The sequence below is a fragment of the Cyprinus carpio genome, chromosome B6 (assembly GCF_018340385.1).
Source record: "Cyprinus carpio isolate SPL01 chromosome B6, ASM1834038v1, whole genome shotgun sequence".
Classification (NCBI taxonomy): Eukaryota; Metazoa; Chordata; class Actinopteri; order Cypriniformes; family Cyprinidae; genus Cyprinus; species Cyprinus carpio.
In genome coordinates this window covers 20,889,128-20,910,004 of record NC_056602.1, presented here as the reverse complement: position 1 = coordinate 20,910,004, position 20,877 = coordinate 20,889,128, and the positions used below count along the sequence as shown (strand labels likewise).

Below are 20,877 nucleotides of genomic sequence, written 5' to 3'. Positions count from 1 at the left end.
AACATTGTAGCCGGAGCTACTGCTCTCTGTTTACATCTATGGCGAGTAACGCAGGTACTTTGCTACTCTGCAGCGTTGCCGACCCCAACCAGACTAAAATAGTCCGAATATAAACACTTATTATAGGTGTACCGTAGTGATTCAGGATAAGACAAAAAACACACGGTTTGGAAAATGGATTCATGATGTACTCGCTCATTATATATATTTTTTTATATTTTCAACACAAAACAACACTGTGTCACAGCCCTGCGCTGATTGGACCAGAAGAGCCGGGAGCGGTGGATTTTGTTTATATTGGAGAGAAGTAGCTCCGGCTACAATGTTCTTCCGCCAGACGCGAGCCCCAAAAGTTACCGACTGCAGCTTTAACATATTGGCTGTTTATTAGTACTTATAAAGCATATATTCTGCATGACCATATTCTACATCCTTAATCCTACCCAATACTTCACAACTACTTTACTAACTATTAATAAGCAGCAAATTAGGAGTTTGAGGCAAAAGTCATAGTTAATAGTTTGTTAATTGTCCCTTAAAATAAAGTGTGGCCACAGACAATAATTCATTATGAATTCCAATATATTCCTTATAGTTTTTCTGATCATTATGTTACTACTGATTTTGACATGACCAGTTTTATCAGTTCACTGTTATAAAAATATATAACTGTATGTTGCCCAAATAAAATGCAAAGTGGGCCAGTTGCATAAGGTCACCGAAATGTGTGGTTTGTGCCACATCATGATTCAGTACACTCCTGTTGGATAGATTTATTACAAGAAAAGCCATTAAAAGACAAAAAATGCATTGAAGTATTGTGTGACAAAAAATTTATTGAAACAAAGTTCCCACTTGTTTGTCGGCAGAAATCACAAATGAGATAATCAATTTTAAATATAAGATAATTATAACACATTATACATATATATATATATATATATATATATATATATATATATATATATATATATATATATATATATATATATATGTATAAGAAAAGTGCAAATGCTAAATGAAGGGAAAAAAAGTTGCCCGTGCCTATAATTAATGCTAATCAGTTACATGCTAGAACTAGAGGGAGAAAAACAAAAGAGACAAGGATTCTACTAATGGTGCTGTTGTTAAACATACGTTGAACACTAACAATATGTGTTTACACCCCTGAGTATGAGTCAGTGCAGCAGCTCTTTGACTGAGTTCATTTCTGACTGTGCAACGTATCCAAAGCGACACTCAAGTAAAATCTCCTCTCCGAACAAGCAGATAAAGATCATTCAATTTACAGTAGGTGCAAGTGACGTGATTATAAGCCTGTGATCATACATAATCCATGGAAGTATGACATACCTCACACTGCAGAGACACAAAAACAAAAATAAAAGTCATGAGATTGAGCAAGAAACAGTTACTTTTGGTGTTTACTTTTTGGACATGCAAAGTATATGTTTAATTTATTTAGTATATCTATGAGTGCAGTAATAAAAAAAAAATGGGTATTGGGTATGTAAAATATATGCAGATTTGTATGTCTGCATTATGTATCAAAATATCAAAGCAAGTGGCATTGATTTTAAAGAAACACTTTTTCAAGTAAGACATTTCACAAAAAGAATTGGAAACACTTTAAAAACATTGACTTCATACATCCATCACATTTAAACATGATTGCAAAAATTGCTCAAAAAAGTGAAGTAAGCTGAGAAAAATGACTAGCATAATTTGTCTGCAGATGCCAAATAATGTGATATTTTGTTTCTAATGCAACAACATTGTTAAGTGTGAATTAAGTATTACTGAAATGAATGTGTTTGAACTTACTGGCACAACGCTGTCTGTAATCTTGGCAGCAGTTTATACTGCAGTTAGTATTGCAGTTGCAGCGAAAGCGACTGTTGTTCTTCTCATTGCATCTCCCCCTACAGGAGGTTGAGGCTGCACATACAAATCATTTTGCATTAGTCAAGCAAGTATGCTCTCTTAAGTGTGTATACGTTGTGTAGGTGTTTGAGAGAGATTTTTACTTAGGCTGGCAGAGGAGCATGAGGTCGGGGGGTTGAAGGCAACAAATCCTGGAAGGTTCTGACCAATTCTGCTGGTGATCCAACTCTGATATCGAGACACGCGGGTGTAAACACCAGGAGAGTTGGGATCAGCACAGCCATAACCCCAGCTGGTGATACCAGACTGAACCCACACTGTGCACTTCCTGCTCACCATTGGACCTCCAGAATCCCCCTACAGAGAGGGACAAGAGGACAGAAAAAGACGATTTAAGTTACAACATATGTTGTTAAATTAATGTTTATTGAATTATTTTAGTGTTGTGTTACTGTGATGGTATTTGTGTGAGCATGACAATGTGTGAACCTAGTCACTTACTATATCACTAATTTGTTTTATAGTGTATATTTACATTACCGGAGCTACTTAATTTTAAGGATTTATATTAAATAGGCAATGTGAATGCAAAACAGTAGATCTTGAAGTGTGTTCTACAGTAGCTTAGATCAAAAATCTGATTGTTCATTGCACCTGGCAGGTGTCTTTGCCTCCCTGTGTAAAACCAGCACACATCATGTTGCTGGTAACAGATCCAGAACCCAGCAAAGCATTGCATCGAACATTGTCCACCACTGGAACCATAGTTTCCTGCAGGATCCCAGGAGCAGGTAAACTCTCTGAAAACCAAGACACACATAACCTTATATTAGTGATGTTAGGAGTAGATATATACTTGAATGAATGGGTTTGTATGTGTTTGTACCTCCAGCTTGAACATCTCCCCAGCCTGTGATCCAGCTGCTGGTCCCAGAAATGAAGGCGCTGTTCTGGGCCGCCAGACACACGGGTCTAATATAGTTATTAAAGGTGACTGTGGAGGACAGCCGGAGCAGAGCAATGTCATTGTCGTTTGTGTTGCTGTTATATGAGGGGTGAACGATTATCGTTCTCACATTTCTACTGATTTCATGGGTATTGACTCCCTCCTGTGTCCTCCTTCCCAAATACACACGCAGACGGGATGCGCTGACACTGAAAACAATCAGAGAAGGTGAATGTGAGAAAATAGAAAAAAACAAAAAAATGAAAAAATTTATATTTATATATGAATAAATATATATATATATATATATATATATATATATATATAAGTATTTTTTATTTTGTAATATAGTAAAGTGATTAATTCTTCCCACTTGATATGGTATTTTTTGCATTTGGTAAAAACTAAAAAAAAAATTTGGAATTGCAAAACTAAGTGAAACCTAAGTGCCTTTTCCACTTTGCATTTGGAGGTCAAGCATGACAAAATATCTTAATTGTATCTTTAATATCTTTTGATTTCTCTTGGTGAATCTTACCCAGGTAAGCAGTGAGCTGCTGTCAGCACCCATTCATTGTTGATGAGGGAGCCTCCACAAAAATGACGTCCAGAAGTGTGCAGACTGACCTGCCACGGCCATGAACCCTCAGGTGCGTTCACACCACCCACAATACGAGTGTTTAGAGGAGCCTGTCCACAAACTATAAGAGAGAGAGATACTTCACATAAGCATTTCTACATTTCTACTATTTGACTTGATGCGGATGTCTTTAGAATGAGAGGAGCTCTTACCATTCAGCTGAGAAAGTGAACCTGCAATGGCAGAAATAAAGTGCACATTAGAACAATTTCATCTTCATTTTTCACTGAATAATGAACCTGTGCAACATTATTGCACTAATAATCGTTAGCTTATAAATAACAATTAATAACAATTAAGATAGTTGGTGGACTTGTATTTATATACATTGCCATAAAAGTTTAGAATATGTTTTTTTTTTTCTTTTTCTTATGCTTCTGTAGGATCTTGTGACATTGCTGAAGATTACACAGTAACCTGTTTAGTCTGATTGATGAACAAAGGATTCTTATGAGTCGGCTTTTTGATAACACGTTTAAAATGACTCACTAGCCCATGGAGCTACCGGTCAAATTAATCATTCATATGAATCAGCACATGATACACATGATACTAAACTACTAAAGTTTCATGTTAATGCATCATTATTTTAACAAAACCCTTTAGACTGTTCTTATGTGCTGTGCCACAAAGAAAGCAAAAATATAGTAAGTTTTTCTATATAATGTCTTTGTTCACAGTTATCCTCACTTTCATAGATATATCATGGGACCTACCTTTGGCACACATGAGCAGGGTCAAAGTGACACACGTTAATCTCCACATCTTCACACAGTCCCTGTGTTCACAAGCAGATTGGATGCTGGGGTTTAATTTGGTCCTCTGAGACTCTTACAACCTCTTTTATATAGTTCTACAAGCTTCTCAAGTTGCTCTTCTCATCTGTCACTCACCTGCCCACTTCTTTTCTCTTAATTCTCCTCCTCCTTTTTTGTCATCCTCTTCAAATTCTTTTTAATACACACAGCTGTCAAGCACACATACTTCACTGAGAACATTTTTCACAGTTTGGCAGTTAGTCATTGTTAATTAATTGCAGGTATGATAAATGCAAACATTTGTGAGGTCATTGTTAGAGAAGTCACATGTATTAAATTGTAGTAAATAGTAAATTGATAGCTTTTTTACTCATTTGATACCATGGTATTTGGATCTTTTTTTTTTCCCCCAGAAGAAATTTAAACTGGACAAATAAGTTAATTTACAAGAAAAAATAAAGAAAAAATGTGGAATGGCAGAAGAAATCAAAAACTTGAATGTCTTTAAAGGGTTACTCCATCCCAAAATGAAAATTTTGTCATTAATCACTTACCCCCATGTCGTTCCAATCCCGTAAAAGCTTCATTCGTCTTCGGAACACAATTTAAGATATTTTGGATAAAAACCTGGAGGCTTGAGACTGTCCCATAGACTGCCAAATAAATAACAGCGTCAAGGTCCAGGAAGGTATGAAAAGCATCATCAGAATAGTCCGTCTGCCATCAGTGGATCATCCGTAACGTTATGAAGCGACAAGAATACTTTTTGTACATGAAGAAAACAAAAATAACGACTTTATTCAACAATTCCTCTCCTCTGTGTCTCTCCACATAACTGTAGCACCGTTTTGGCAAATCTGAGCAGTACGCAAACGGCATACGCTCTTCTGTATCAGCTGCGCAACAAGGATACGTTTTTATGTGTATTTACGATTTGGTTTGAAAGAAAACAGCGCATCAGCGCAGCGCAGTTGACACAGAAGAGCATACGCCCTCCGCATACTGCTCAGATTTGCCAAAATGGCGCTATGCTGATTTGGAGAGACACAGAAGAGAGGAATTGTTGAATAAAGTCATTATTTTTGTTTTCTTTGTGTACAAAAAGTATTCTCATCGCTTCATAGCATTACAGATGGCAGATGGACTATTCTGACGATGCTCTTCATACTTTCCTGGATCTTGACAGTGTAATTTATTTGGCAGTCTATGGGACAGTCACAAGCCTCCCGGTTTTCATCCAAAATATCTTAAATTGTGTTCCGAAGACGAACAAAGCTTTTACGGGTTTGGAATGACATGGGGGTAAGTTTTGCGGTGGAGTAACCCTTTAATGTCAAAAGTTTTCACATTGCATTTCAATGTCAAGCATGACAAATATCTTAAGACACCATGACAACTCTTTCCTTTTTCAGTTTTTCCTGCTTGCTTAATTTCTTGTTACACACCGACAAAGAAAAAGAGAACACACAATACATATAGGGCATGATGAATATAATACCCTTTAGAAACCAAGACACAGACAATGCGTTATGAATGACAACTTATTATCAGATGGCAGCTAAATGACTCATCATAAAAGCCATACACAGGATAGGTGAGTCTGTGTGTATTTATTTTTCATTTTATTTACTTTTACGAGTTTTACCTGAAGGCACAAAATTGAAATACTGAAAGATAATTGAAGTCAGCCAAAGATGAAAACTTGCAATGTTTCTTTAGCATAGGGAAACCAGTTGTGTGCTTAAGAATATTTGTGCTAGATTTACAGTACATTGTTCTTATGTCTGACCTTTACAATGTCTAGGATCTCTTTGATGTTTTGTGTGATGTGATTGTTTAGTGGCTGTGTAGACGTGATCAGTCGCTCCACTTCTCTCACCTCTAACATAATTATGATGTTGCAATATCACAGATCTCAAGATCCGTCAAAATAAAGAATATAGAATCCTTAAAGTTGACCTTGGAATATGCCTTTTGTCAGCCTAACATCAAATTGTCTTTAAATTTGCTCATTAATCAGAGATCAGAATGAGTCAGAGTTGACTAGAACACTAAATATAGGACACATCAAACAGAGAATTACTTATTGTTTGTGAATCAGATCAACCTTTATTTAAGTTCATTCTTCAAGGGTACAAGGACAAAACAGAATTTTAGCTTGACGACTTTTTGGTCTTTTGGTCTCTTAATATAAGTTATTTTAAAATCTAGTTTCGAACACATGCAAAGTACTTCATTAGGGTTTTTAAAACCTTTCTATTTTTAAGAAAAGATTAATTTTATTTCAGTTTATAAGTCCTTTTTTACTTTTATTTTTTTCAAATATGAAATATTAATTCATTGACTGTTTTTAGTGACAGAATTTTACTTTGGTTTTGGCAGGCAAACTTTTTTTTACAAATATTTAAAAGAAGTGTAGCAGTTTTGCTAAAATGTTTTTTTTATCATGATATCAAGAAGAGGTGTATTCAAGTAATTTTATGTATAAACAGCATTTTTATGTATTTTTGAATGAATTAAGACAAGGTGTACGTTGTCAAAACTGTTTAAACTTGTGTAAGGTCCACACAATTGGCCCAACAAAGGTATCCAGTGGCGGCTGAAGGTTTCCTGCGTGTTCGGTCTTTTCAGTGCGGTCTTTTCATGCCTTTATGTTAATACACTGTGTGTGTATATTGTCCATATTTCAGAAGATCAAAGTGTCTGAGGTTCTTCAAATCTTACCCTTGTAACACAGCTAGCCATTCTTTCAAAACCTGATTTCATGCTTCCGTACACATATTTTCTTTCCGCATAATCATTGTTTCATGAAATCCATACTGAGGACATCTGGTTAAATAACCAAACCAACAGTATAATCTTCTTTCTATTTAATAATCAGTTATTTAAATAGCAAATATTGCAATGCACATGTTTCAAATCTCTCTTCTTGCTAAATGTTTTGTAATACAGGCTACAGTTCCCTTCTGATGCATCTCTGATCAATCTGATGGTCACATAGTCATTGTTTTTATCTCTATACAGCGCAGTGTTCACAAATTACTCTCTCTCACACACACTCATGATTAAAAAATCATTTAAAAAATGCATAGTGATGAACATTACACATTTTGTGTAGTGCAAATGATAATTAAGTCTAATTGACTTAGAGTTCAGAAAATGTAGTCTTGATTGCTAAAATTGCTTCAGTGCCATCAAAAAACTGTAAATACAAAACATCATTTATCTGCATAGCAGCACAATAATATGATAAAGCAGCAGTAATTAAGTATTCATTCAAACCTTTTAATGTATTTAGGTTTCAGAGTAAGTTCAAAATATTAAGGCTTAGAACCTATACAAAACTCCTAAATTCAGTTCTAAGCCATACCTGTATGTACTTTAATCATGTCACTGTGGTACATTTGCGATGACGCAAGTTGGATGCAGTTACAATGACACAAAGGAATTTCACCCGAATTTCAAAACAGCAAGTCATCATGTGGAAAAAATCCCTTAAACAAGTATCTCAGGAACATCAAGACAATGCAAGGATGAGGATGTAAAAAGAAAAACAATAAGACATTACAAACATATTAAGACTGTGCTTATGTAACATCACACAGTGTAATCATGTAACATGTAAATATGCATAGTCATGTGTACAAACCGGCAACTATTTAAGGAAAGGTTAGAGATTTGTTAAGCAATGTTTATACTAATGTTCGGTTGGGGTCATAAGATTAAAATGTCAAGATGTGTTGTGTAATTCCTCATAGAGTGGTGAGCTTTTGTAAAATCTTGATCTTTTGTGATTAAAGAGTTCATTGTACCATGAAAATGTTGCTTTTTGATGTCAGATAAATGACACTGAACATTCTTCAGACAGAAGAGTGAGCACTTCATGACAAACAGGTTTTGAAGCATTTAGTCATGAATCTTTTTCACTGAAACTGATTGTAAAATATTACCCTTAAAGCCATTTCAGAACACACAGCATTGGGAAGATTACTTTGGAAATGTAATAAGTATTTTTAAAAACCTCAGCTTTTTCTACGCGCTTTGGCAGTTCATCCACAGGCAAACGCAGCATCAGGTCATTTTTGAAAACGCCTGCCAGGGCGAAGATTTTCAAAAACTCCGGTTGCAGTGTTATCGTGTAGACAGTGGAGTTTTTGGTTTGTGATGTCAGAGCCTGCCCTGTTATCTCCGCTGTTATATCGCCACCTGTTGGCTTGGCATGCTCTTGACAGTGCTTCATAGCATGCGATTGTGTTTTTATGTGGACAGAGATTTTTTTAAAAATGGAAGAAGGAAAAACTTTATAAAAATACCCTAAGACTGGTCCACGCTCTCCTAAAATGCCTCATTTAAACACCCCCCCACATGTCTATGTCAATGTGTGAGAAGATTTGCATAACACCGCCCAAATGTTCACGCAAAGAAAGAAGGCGTAACTTTTATTCTTGTTGTAATATTGTCGCAGCCGCCATCGCCATGTCGTGGAGACGCTGTGTGTTTTGTTGTGAAAGCGAAACTACATTGTTTGGCCTTCCAAAAGAGGACACAACTAGAAATCAGTGGTTAAGTTGTATTTACAACACTGTTCCAGAACAGTTCAAACCAAATATTCAAAATTGTGCAGCGCATTTTACAGAGGACTGTTTACTGATCCTGGAAGAGTAGCCTACAATGCCGTTGTTCTGACAAATAATGCTGACTCACAGCCTGTAAGTACATTTTCATATGTAAAGGATTTGCCACTGATGATTCAAAACGCGAATTTTGAGCAGTGTAGAGTAGCGCTTGCTGTTTGTCATTACTCCGATCACAAATGCAGACATGGTTTTATCTTTACGCGGCGCAATGCAATGCAACGTGTAAAAAGACAGTACAAGTCATAATCAGTTATTATGTCCCCACTGGATGCTACAAATGCCTCGTTTGTAACAGGTTTTATTGGTCTTGGCTGGTCGTGCCGGGACACGCATCACAGTATGTTAAGGGGTGTAACATTTCAGTCGCACGCTTGAGGTATTCGGCCAATCACAATGCACTGGATAGCTGGCCAATCAGCGTACACCTCGCTTTTCAGAGCGATGAGCTTTGTAAAAATTGACGCATTTCAGAAAGGCGGGGCATAGAGGAGAAACAATAATGTACAGTATGTGGAAAATAATATGTTTTTTGAAACTTAAACTGCATAAACATTTCATTACACTAAATACACTAAATGATGTGTTTTTAGCAACATCATATGACCCCTTTAAAAAATAAAGCATATACATATTCATTATTATGAATTAAATAAATTGTGTGTTAAGCATAAAATTGTATTAAACTTTTGAAACATTGATGTCTCATATATTAGAGCAGTCAACGCAATTAATATTTCCATAAGTAACTGTCAATTAATTAAAAAAAAATTCTCAGTAAATGTAACTGATTAAAGTTACATTTGTTTTGGGTTACACTTTATTTTAAGGTGTCCTTATTACAGTGTAATTATGCATTTAAGTGCTGAGGAATATTAATTAACTACATGTACTTACTATATGGCTAGGGTTAGGAATCGGGTTTGGCTTGCATGTAATTATGCATAATTTATTGTTATTATAATAATAAGTACACATAAAATGTGTAACAAGAAACACCTTAAAATAAAGTGTAACCTTATTTTATAATTAAATTATGTTATTCCTATACATGTAACTAGTTACTGCTCAACACTGAGAACCCCTTTAAAAAATAAAGCATATACATACATACATTCATATTAAGATATACTTTATATCAACAAAAGACTAGAAAAAAAATAGAAATAATGCTTAGATTTTTTGATCTGCATTAAAGTCCTGATCGTCCTGTTCAGCTTCATTTTGCGATAAAGACTAGTGTGGGTAACTAAAAGTTGAAAGTATTTTCCAACCTGTATATTATTTTAAAGTTTCTGGTATGAAAAAAAATCATTACAATCAGTGTTGGTTATGGACCCATAGATCAGTTTTGTTTTTTTAGTTTTTTTATTTTAGTTATTAACATATTTTATTATTTTTTTTGATGTATTCTGACTACTTTTTAGATTTTTTTTTTTACATTAATTTTTAGCTAACTTGTTGTAAACTTATCATTAAACATGCCATATTGTTATAAAAAAGCAAAGAGATAGATTAGTCCCTTGCCAATTTATATTGAGGAGACCATGTTTTATACATGGTCTGATAACTTGAGAAATACAGTAGGCCTACTTTTCTCCCCCAAATTCAGAAGTATGGTTTTCACATTTATATGTGAATACAGTCAAGGCTAAATGGTATGACACACTGTAGGATTTTCAGAAAGGAAAATTTAAAAGAAAAAATAATTAAGGAGAATCAATGAATTATGAATAATTTACTGTCACTGTGTGAATAATATGTAATCATGTAGTCTACAGTAAAATGTAGCTGTAATCTGATTATAGTATTAACATGTAATAAACTCTAATTATACTTAATACTACTTAATTTTTGGAATCTGTTTACTTAATCCAGATTACATGTAATCAGTTACTACCCAGCACTGATTACAATATGAAAACCCTTTATTGACCTAGCAACAAGACAAACATGCAACAATATTTAGGCCTACTGTATTATTAATACAAAGTCTTCTGAGGCTGTTTTTTTCTTACATTTGATATCTGAGACCCAAGATGGTGCATCTGCATTGGTGCACCAAACAAATAGGTCCCTTCTTCTGGGTTTCTTTCTTCTTTTGAACACAAATGAGATATTATGTTGAATGTTCGTAACCAAACAGTTGCCTTAGTATTCTTTCCCCATACTATGGAAGTTAATGGTTTGTTTACCGACATTCTTCTCAATATCTTCTTTTGTGTTCAGCAGAAGATAGAAACTCACACAGGAACAACTTGAGGGGGAGTGAATGATGACAGTGAGTGAGTGAGTGAACTATCCATGCAGCATCCAGAACCTTTTCTGTTGCAAGTGCTATGTATTGGTAGTTTTTGGAGGCTAAAATACTGACATAGTGGGAAAAATAATGCTTTATGTTACATTATTTATATTCACCCCAAAAAATAATAATAATACATTTTATCACTATAGGTTGTGAAGCTTTTCACATCCTGGTACTGAGTAAACAGTGTTGCCTCTAATGATTGCCAGACTTAATTTTTCCATCGAGATCCTTGCTACTTCCTTATAGACCATGACCTCATCCTAAATCATGTACTTCCTTTCTAAAAAGTACCTCCCATTCTACGTAAGCCATTCAGCTTTTTCCCCGAACTTTAACAGCTATTGTAGTGAAAAATCCTGGTGGTAGCTGTCCTCTGTGGCTTGTGGTTTGTGGGTTTATTGTTAGTGAGATGTTATGTGCATGAGCTGTACTGTAGTGATGATTTATTATATCCTTGTTAGTTACCTTGAAATTTAATACAGCAGCAGTATTTACTGATGTATAGCCTATTGAAGTTAAACTGAAGTTTAGTTTTTGAATGAGCACAAGTTTTATAACATTTTTAATAATGGTAGGACTACACAACCTCATTTCCAAAACATTTTTATTTTAATTGTGAATATTATTGTTAGAAGATGTTGAGTGTAAAAAAGTCAAGTGGTAATGTCACTTACACCTCCTCACAGATAAAGTGTGTTTTTGGTTGTACTTTATTTTAAGGTGTCCTTGTTATACATTTTAGTACTGAGTTATATTAATTAACTACATGTATTTACTATATGGTTAGAGTTAGATTGAGGGTTTGGTTTAGGGTTACTTGCATGTAATTATGCATAATTAATTGTTATTACATGGAACATGTGTAACAAGGACACTTTAAAATAAAGTGTTATCGTGTTTTTTATAGCCTTAAATAAAAAACCTGACTTATTCCACAAAAAAATTGTACATGTTTATTAATGTTCCACAATGACTTTAAGATGTATTTAGCATTGTAATAAACCAGGATTTTTTTCTACTAAACTAATATGATCTCTGAGTTTTTAGAAATGAGTTTAACATTGGTGTTAATTATAGGCTTGGCTGAATTTTTCATACAGTTTTTTTTTTTTTTTCCTTTTTTTTTTTTTTCACAAAGGTTTCACAAAACCTTGTGTGTTTGTGTGTGTATGTGGTTTGTAAAGAGTTTTGTTAGCAAGACGACGTGTGCTAATGGCAAATGTAAAACAGAGCCCCCTGTTGGTGTAATTTATTACAGCATGAGACTTTACAAGTCAGATGATGCAAATTATTTATTTAATCATTTACACAGATACAGATTACAAACAAGAATCAAGTTATATAATTACTTAATGCTAGTTATGCTAGATATTATGTAATCCAAATATATCATTATTTTGTATACTTTCTATATGAAATTAATTTAAATCTCAATATGTTAATGAATTTAAATGTTGGTAATTTGGAGCTAATTTAAAGAAATATGTTTACATTTGTTCTAATAGCTGTACTTGCACAGCTTATAGAATATTTGAAGAAATATAGAAATATATATATATATAAAGAGAGAAAGAAGGGGAGCCGTGTAGAAGCTTAGTCCAACCAAAAATTACCACCTGTGATTCCCTGCTAAAACACAAAAGCAAACAAGATTTTAAGATACTGCTGGAGTAATTTACTGTATCAGTTATTTGAGTATTATTTTAAAACTATAAACATGATAAACAGTTGGCAGTGTTCTTGGACTTACTGCATTGCCTTTCATAATCCCTACAGCAGTTTCTGCGGCAGCCGGGATTGCAGTTGCAGCGGTTGCGGATGTCAAATCTCTCACCACATCTTCTACGACAAGAAATTGAGGCTACAACGAAAAACATTTAAACAAGCATTATGCAGAGAAGTGAGTGGTGATCAGAAGACAATTAATGTGTACATGTGTGTGAAAGAGAGTTACACTGATTGGGTGGAGGTCTAAAAGTAGTAGTTGTTCTAGAGGTAGCAGAAAGTCGTGAGGTAGTAGAAACAGGCAATGGAGTAGAAGCAGTTGTGGCAGCAGCAATAGGTGATGTATTAGAAGCAGGTGAGACCATAGAAACAGACTGGCATGTGCTTGAAGGGTTGAAAATGATGAATCCTGGAAGGTTTTGGCCAATGTTGTTTGTGATCCAGCTCTGATACTGTGACACGCGGGTGTAAACACCAGGTGCGTTGGGTTCGGCACAGCCATAACCCCAGCTGGTGATACCAGACTGAACCCACACTGAACACTGCTTGCTCACCATTGGACCGCCAGAGTCTCCCTATGCAAAGACAGAGAGGAGATGTTTATGATTTTTGGGACATCAAACATAGCCTGAATGTAAATGGAAAATCACGTACACATATACAAATGCAGCATAGATAGATGTTTGTGTTAAGATATACAGTTAGAACAACCCAATGGACTTTCAGATATACTTCCAGAGACTCCCTACAAAAAGACACCATTTTTCTTTGAAAAATATTTTCGAAGAACCCAGTGGAATTTCAGATACGCAGCATGTTTAATGCACACATGTAATAATCTGTTTGGTTGTTGTACCTGGCAGGTGTCTTTGCCTCCCTCTATTAAACCAGCACACATCATGTTGCTGGTAACAGATCCAGAACCCAGAAGAGTATTACACTGATCATTAGCCACCACTGGAACCATAGTCTCCTGCAGGATCCCAGGAGCAGGTAAACTCACTAAACACCAAAAACACACACAACCCTATTAGTGATGTTAGGAAGAGATGCATTGTGAATGAATGAATTTATACACGTTTGTACCTCCAGCTTGAACATCTCCCCAGCCTGTGATCCAGCTGCTGGTGCCAGAAGGGAAGGCACTGTTCTGGGCCGCCAGACACACAGGTTTAATATAGTCATTAAAAGTGACTGTGGAGGAGAGATGGATCAGAGCGATGTCATTGTCGCTGGTTTGACTGTTGTAGGAGGGGTGGACGATGATGGAGATGACATTTCTACTGATTTCATAGGTATTGACTCCTTGCTGTGTTCTCTTTCCCAGGTACACCAGCAGATTGGATGCGCTGACACTGAAAACAGATGAAGGTGAAGAAAAGAAAAGAATCAATCAATAGTGTAAAAACAGCCTTAGAAAAGTTGAAATACTGATGTGAATCTTACCCAGGTAAACAGTGAGCTGCAGTCAGCACCCATTCACTGTTGATGAGGGAGCCACCGCAAAAATGACCTCCGAAGTTGGAGCTGTGCAGACTGACCTGCCACGGCCAGGAACCCTCAAATGCATCCACACCGCCCACAATACGGTTGTTCAGAGGGGCCTGTCCACAAACTAGGAGAAAGAAAGAGAGGGAGGGAGATTGTTCTCTTGCACATTTCTGTTAAAAACAACTGACATCTTAAGGACGTGACAAGCTCTTACCATTCAACTGAGAAAGTGAACCTGTAGTGGAAGAGACAGAGTAGCACACATTAAATTATTCCTTATGGACCAGGACCATGGCAGAAACATGTACTTCTGATGAAGTTTCTAACTTAAGAAAGTAAAAGACCTTACCTTGAACACATAAGAGCAGGGCCAAACCGACACACGTTAACCTCCACATCTTCACAAACCGTCTCTTCTCTTGCAGGATGGATGGAGATTGTGAATTTGGTTCTCTTTGCTCACAAAACCTTTTTATATTCACTTCTCCAGTCTCTGCTTGTCACTCATCTAATCACTCTAATGTCGCACTAATCCATTTTTACTGTTATTTTTTGCTCCTCGCCCTGTTTTCATAATGCAGACTTGTTAAACATGCATTCTAGAACTAAATTCACTAAAGATGCTAGTTTTGTTTTCAGAGATTATCAGTTTTATTAATCTCAGTCTAATTCAAACAGGGTGTTCATAGTTTAGCCAAGAATGCATTATTTATTCATTATTTACTCACCCTAATGTTGTTACAAACCTGTTTGACTTCAAACGGTGAAACAGAAAAGCAGATGTTAGGAATGACACAGCAGTCACCATTTCATTTCACTATTTACTGCATGGAAAAAACTTACTATTCCTTTAAGAACAGTGGAAACATTTTTTGAGTTTTAAAGGCGAAAGATTATACTTAGCCATGCTTTGTTACAAAAATAATAGAAATTCCATTTAAATTCCAGTGAAAGTGATCAAAGGATTTGTTTTTTTTCTTATTGACTTTTTTTTTTTTGTAATTCTGGAAAAATTAAATGATCCAAAACAAATATTTGCAATTTAGTAGGCAGTTTGATTTCAGATATAAAAATAAAGAGCAACATGTGAAAGAATATGAGCTGAATATTTACAGGAGACATCCGTCACCACACAGCAATTAAACTAAGCTCAATTTATCTGGATTTGTGACAAACAGGTAGAAAAATAGAAAAAAAGAAAGGTGTTGGCAAAACACACAAGTACAAAAATGACCGGATTTGTTAGAGACACTAATTATGACTTAATTATGCATGTGGCAATCAGAAATTTTACAGTGTCATTGTAAAAGTGTAACAAAGGGCAAGTGAATCAATGTTGCAATTTCAATTTCATATTTCAAAATAAATCATGAAGTTCAAGCAATATCTATCATTCTTTTAGGTGTTTAATAATCTCAGAAAACAAGCAAGAAAAACAACACATCATTTTTTTAACAAAACAATTTCTAAATAGAATTATCTTTCACTCTATCTATCTATCTATCTATCTATCTATCTATCTATCTATCTATCTATCTATCTATCTATCTATCTATCTATCTATCTATCTATCTATCTTTAAACTTTAAAGTGTTCTCTGAAAATAAATTGATATACATGATGTGATTTATTATTATATAATCTTTAATGTTATTAATTATAATTACCTGGATGTAGAGTACACATCCTCATTAGACTTACTATTCTCAGCAAGATCAAACAGCAATAAATTCTTATATAACATGAACATCCTTCCCTGATTTATAGATAAATAAAATGTCTGGAGAAAAAAACTTTGCATTTAGTATGTTAAGAAGAAAATTTAGTTCTAAAATGCATGTTTAACAGGTCTGCATTATGAAAACAGGGCGAGCAGAGACTGGAGAAATGAATATATAAAAGGGTTGTAAGAGCAAAGAGAACCAAATTCACAATCTCCATCCATCCTGCAAGAGAAGAGATGGTTTGTGAAGATGTGGAGGTTAATGTGTGTCGGTTTTGGCCCTGCTCTTATATGTTCAAAGTAAGGACTTTTACTTGCTTAAGGTAGAAACTTCATCAGCAGTACATGTTCAAGTAGGATAATTTCATTAAATGAATTAGTTAGAGGATGTCACACATAGCTAGATGGCCATGAAATCTTTCCTATTCAATGTGTGCTCTGTCTCTTCCGCTACAGGTTCACTTTCTCAGCTGAATGGTAAGAGTTTGTCTCATTCTTCATATGTTCAAATGAATCATATAGTTTTATAGAATTGCACATCCGTCTATTTCTCTCATAGTTTGTGGAAAGGCTCCTCTAAACACTCGTATTGTGGGTGGTGTGGATGCCTCTGACGGTTCATGGCCATGGCAGGTCAGTCTGCACACTTCTGGATGTCATTTTCTAATATATTGCTCAAAGAAAAACGTCTCCTCTCTGTCTTTGCGTAGGGAGACTCTGGTGGTCCAATGGTGAGCAAGCAGTGTTCAGTGTGGGTTTAGTCTGGGCAGTCCCACCGGGTTTTGTCACCTTCAACCCTACATGCACATGCCAGTCTGGTTCTACAGCCTCACCTGATTCTACTACATCAGCCACTTCTCCAACTACAACCACCATAAAAACTTCTATACCATAAGACCAGCAACTAATACTCTTTCACCCAATTACAGTAACTCTTTCTCATATTCTACACACTATTACAGATCATCACTTATTCCCCATTTATATCATTCAAAACGTAAATTAATTTACTATTTCTGTAAGAAAAGATGCTTTAAAGAATTTTGTTACCTAAATAGTTTAGGTTATACCATTGACTCTTGTATTTTTTTGTCCATACACTGAAAGTCAAAGACAACTGATTTTTTTAAATATCTTCTTTCGTGAATTCTCATTAACACTACTTACTTCTCTGCATAATGCTTGATAACGTCTTTTTGTTGTAGCCTCAATCTCTTGTCAAGGGAGACGTGGTGAGAAATTTGACTTCTGCAACCGCTGCAACTGCAATCTTCGCTGCCTCATAAACTGCTGTGCAGATTATAGAGAGATGTGCAGTAAGTCAAAATACACACACAAACAAACAAGTAATCATAATTCTGAAACATAAACCAAACATGATTCAATAAAGAGATTTGAAGATTATTTATATTTGTTCAGTAAGGCATGGTCCTCTGAATAGTTCACCTGCACTATATGTTTTCAAATTGTTTATACATTCTGTGCAACAATTTCATGCACCAAGTACAGGTTATATAACAAAATATTTAAATCAGCAAAGAATCAGTTCATTTTAAATTGATTTCTTCAAAATGTGTGTGTAATGAATGTCTAATTTTCCCCTCTTCAGACTAATGATTAATTTATTGTGGTTTTGTGTCAAAATTGTACCTAAATATTTCAAAATTCATTTTATGGAGCATACAATATCATACAAGCAGAATATAATATAGCATAACTTTATAATTTAATTTCTTGTTTTTAATCTGTATTATATAAATGACTAAATAAATACTTGGCATCATCGTGCTTGTAGTGTCTTTTCTGTTATAAATCACACCAATGGGGGTGGATAAAAGGTGTTTTTGTAGATATGTAGAAATGCAAGTTGGAGTACCAACCGAGAGCCACACTGAGCTTCCACACAGAGAAAACCAACCCGTATTTTCCCTCACCAATTATGAGGAGGCCATCCTTGCCTCTTAAAGATGTATCCACTGTGTCAAAAAACTGGATCTGGGGTAGAGATATAGAGACATGTGAAGAGAAAGATTTTTAGCACAGCACTAGCAACACTAAGGTCAAGGAAATGTATGAATGCATATTTTCAATGTAATGCAAGTCGCTTTGGATAAAAGCATATGCCAAAATAAATGTACGAAGGACCTCAAGGTAACCAAAAAGGCCCATTTCCAACACACAAGGGGCCCAGAAAACATAGTGATGGCCCTAATCTTTAGGGTGTGTAAATGACAGAATTTGCCTACCAACTTCTTGCTTATATAACTTATGTTACAAAAGACAAGCATAAACCATAAATAAAGTAATTTCCTATCAAATAAAACACTGTTATGTAAACATTACTACAAGAAGATTACAAGATAACAGAAAAGTAAGTGGAATAAGCCTATATAAAATATTTATGGCTTTTTCTCAAGGATTTCTGTTTTCCAGTTTGGTTGTTGGTTTCTATTTCCAGGAATGATTACTACCAGTTTTAACATCCGCACAAAGTGCAACCTCTAAAACATGCTCTTGTGCTTGGGCGCTTGTCGCGAGAGAACGAACAATTGGGTTTTTGAGAGAGAGATGGCGGTTTGGCACAGCTGTACTGTGACTGGACCAGAGATGGAAGGAGGAGATGGAAGAGGACGAGATAACAAGAAAAGTGGTAAGGGAAAGCAGATAGGGAGTAAAACTGAAAATCAGAAGAAAAGGAAGGCAAATAAACTGGGTATTAGCAGTAACTCGGATTTGAGTGGATAGGAGAGTGATATGTGTACTTTAGAAGAACGAGATGATGAAGAGTTTAAAGTAGTTATTAAGTTTAAGGATGGAGGTGGAGTGTAAAATCAAAGACAGAAAGGATACAGTTGATAGTTATGGCAGCAGTACGACATCTGGATATAACAGGACTGACATGGGATATAGTGAGAGATGATCTCAAACAACAGTCTAGTCAGGAAACATGGGTTGGTTAATTACGTTGTTAATAATACAATGGAATGCCCAAAGCCTGATAGCAAATGGACAAGAGTTTAAATCTTTTATAGATGGAATGGTGAAAAATCCAGATGTTATTTGTATTCAGGAAACATGGCTTAGTCCAAATTTGGATTTTTTGATACAGGGATATGTGGCGGTTCGTCGAGATAGAAAAGAAAGAGGTGGGGGAGGGTGTGTTACATTTATTAGACAGGGGCTTCCATATAGGATTCTGGGATTGGGAAAGGAGTTGGAATATGTGGTGGTGGAAGTGTGGATAGGGATGGAAAGTATAACAATAATTAACTTTTACAATCAATGTAGGAGATTGGACTTAAGTTCAGTGGAAGAGGTTGAGTGACAGGATAGACGGAAGGTAGTATGGATGTGGGGACTTTAACGCTCACAGCCCACTTTGGGTAGAAATGGTCAGGTGATAGAGGAGTTTTTGGATTTAAAAGGGCTGGTGTGTCTTAATGATGGTAGAGGAACAAGAATTGATATGGTATCAGGTAATGAGTCAGCGTTAGATCTTACAATTACTTCTAATGATATAGCAAGATTATGTGAATGGGAGGTATGGGAGGAATCAACGGTAGGAAGTGATCATTTTCCTATATTATGTTCTATTCAAATGAGGATGGAAAGACAGTCTGAAGAGGGAGGATGGAGATGGGTGTTTGGTAAGGCAAATTGGGCAAAATTTAAGGAGCTATGTGAGGAAAGGTTAGATGGGGAGGTTATAGATATGGATATTGATAGAGAATACAGTAGTTTCCAGGAAATTATTAAAGGGGTGGCAGATGAAACTATTCCTAAGAGCTCTGGAATAAGGAGAAGGAAAGTGGTTCCTTGGTGGACAGAGGAATGTAGAGAAGTAGTAAGGAATAGGAATAGGCCTTTTAGGCAGTTGAGACGGACACATAATTTTGAGCATTTAATTCAATATAAAAGAGCTCAAGCATTAGTAAGAAAGAAAATTCGGCAGGCTAAGAGAGACTATTGGCGTCAGTTCTGCAGCTCAATATAGAATGACACCTGTGGGAGAAGTGTGGGGGATGATAAGGAGGATGGGTGGGGAAAGGAGGGAATGGGGAGAAGAAAGCTGTGACTGACAAGGAGAAGGCAGAGATTATGGCAAAAGCTTTTGTAGTAATACATAGCTCTGATAATCTAGAGGGAGAATGGAAGAAAAGAAGGGAAAGGACACTGAGGACATATCCTGGGTACAACATTTTCTAAGGCAGAGATGGAGAGAGCGATTAAACGGGCAGGGATCACAGCACCAGGAAGAGATGAACTGTGTTATACTATATGTTGACTTTTACCGGTGAGATTGCATTCAGGAAGACTGCTTAGATTATATAATAGAGTGTGGGAGGAAGGACAACTTCCAAAAAGTTGGAAGGAAGCAATTGTAGTTCCTATTAGGAAACCAGGGAAAGACCCTGCCAAACCTAATAGCTATCGACCAATTGCACTGACATTCCATATTGGTAAAATTATGGAATGTATGGTTACAGACAGACTGGTCTATTTTTTGGGGAAAGGGGAATTCATTGATTCTTATCAAAGTGGATTCAGGAAGGGCAAAGGGACAATGGATCCAGTACTATTCCTGGCAGATGAAATAAGGAAATCCCAGGTTAACAGGGGATCAGTGGTGGCAGTCTTCCTTGATGTTGAGAAAGCATATGATATGATGTGGAAAGAGGGGATGTTGATTAAGTTACATCTTTTGGGAATAGGAGGGAGGGCCTTTAACTGGGTAAAGGATTTTCTGTATGGACGTTCTATTTGGGTG

At 35.8% G+C, this 20,877-nt stretch overlaps 1 protein-coding gene across 1 annotated transcript; it reads right to left on the bottom strand.

Annotated features, from left to right (window-relative positions):
* Positions 1-710: 710 nt before the first annotated feature.
* Positions 711-14,805, bottom strand: LOC109077151 (transmembrane protease serine 9-like). Its single transcript, XM_042725165.1, has 15 exons — positions 14,736-14,805; positions 14,601-14,621; positions 14,342-14,510; positions 13,982-14,250; positions 13,752-13,897; positions 13,125-13,470; positions 12,921-13,031; positions 4,187-4,303; positions 3,623-3,643; positions 3,369-3,531; positions 2,771-3,039; positions 2,539-2,684; positions 2,028-2,241; positions 1,825-1,938; positions 711-1,359 (listed from the first exon to the last, which is right to left on the bottom strand). Exons 1-15 carry the CDS (start codon positions 14,782-14,784, stop codon positions 1,355-1,357), a joined length of 2,160 nt encoding a protein of 719 aa, XP_042581099.1. The 5' UTR covers positions 14,785-14,805; the 3' UTR covers positions 711-1,354.
* Positions 14,806-20,877: the final 6,072 nt, after the last annotated feature.

Excerpts from the sequence above, each read along its gene's own strand:
- LOC109077151 (XM_042725165.1), bottom strand. The coding sequence starts at position 14,784 with ATGTGGAGGTTAACGTGTGTCGGTTTGGCCCTGCTCTTATGTGTTCAA. Across the intron at positions 14,251-14,341 it reads GCAGCTCACTGTTTACCTGG|TGTCAGCGCATCCAATCTGC; the intron begins GTAAGATTCACA and ends ATCTGTTTTCAG. Across the intron at positions 1,939-2,027 it reads ATGCTCCTCTGCCAGCCTAA|CCTCAACCTCCTGTAGGGGG; the intron begins GTAAAAATCTCT and ends TTGTATGTGCAG.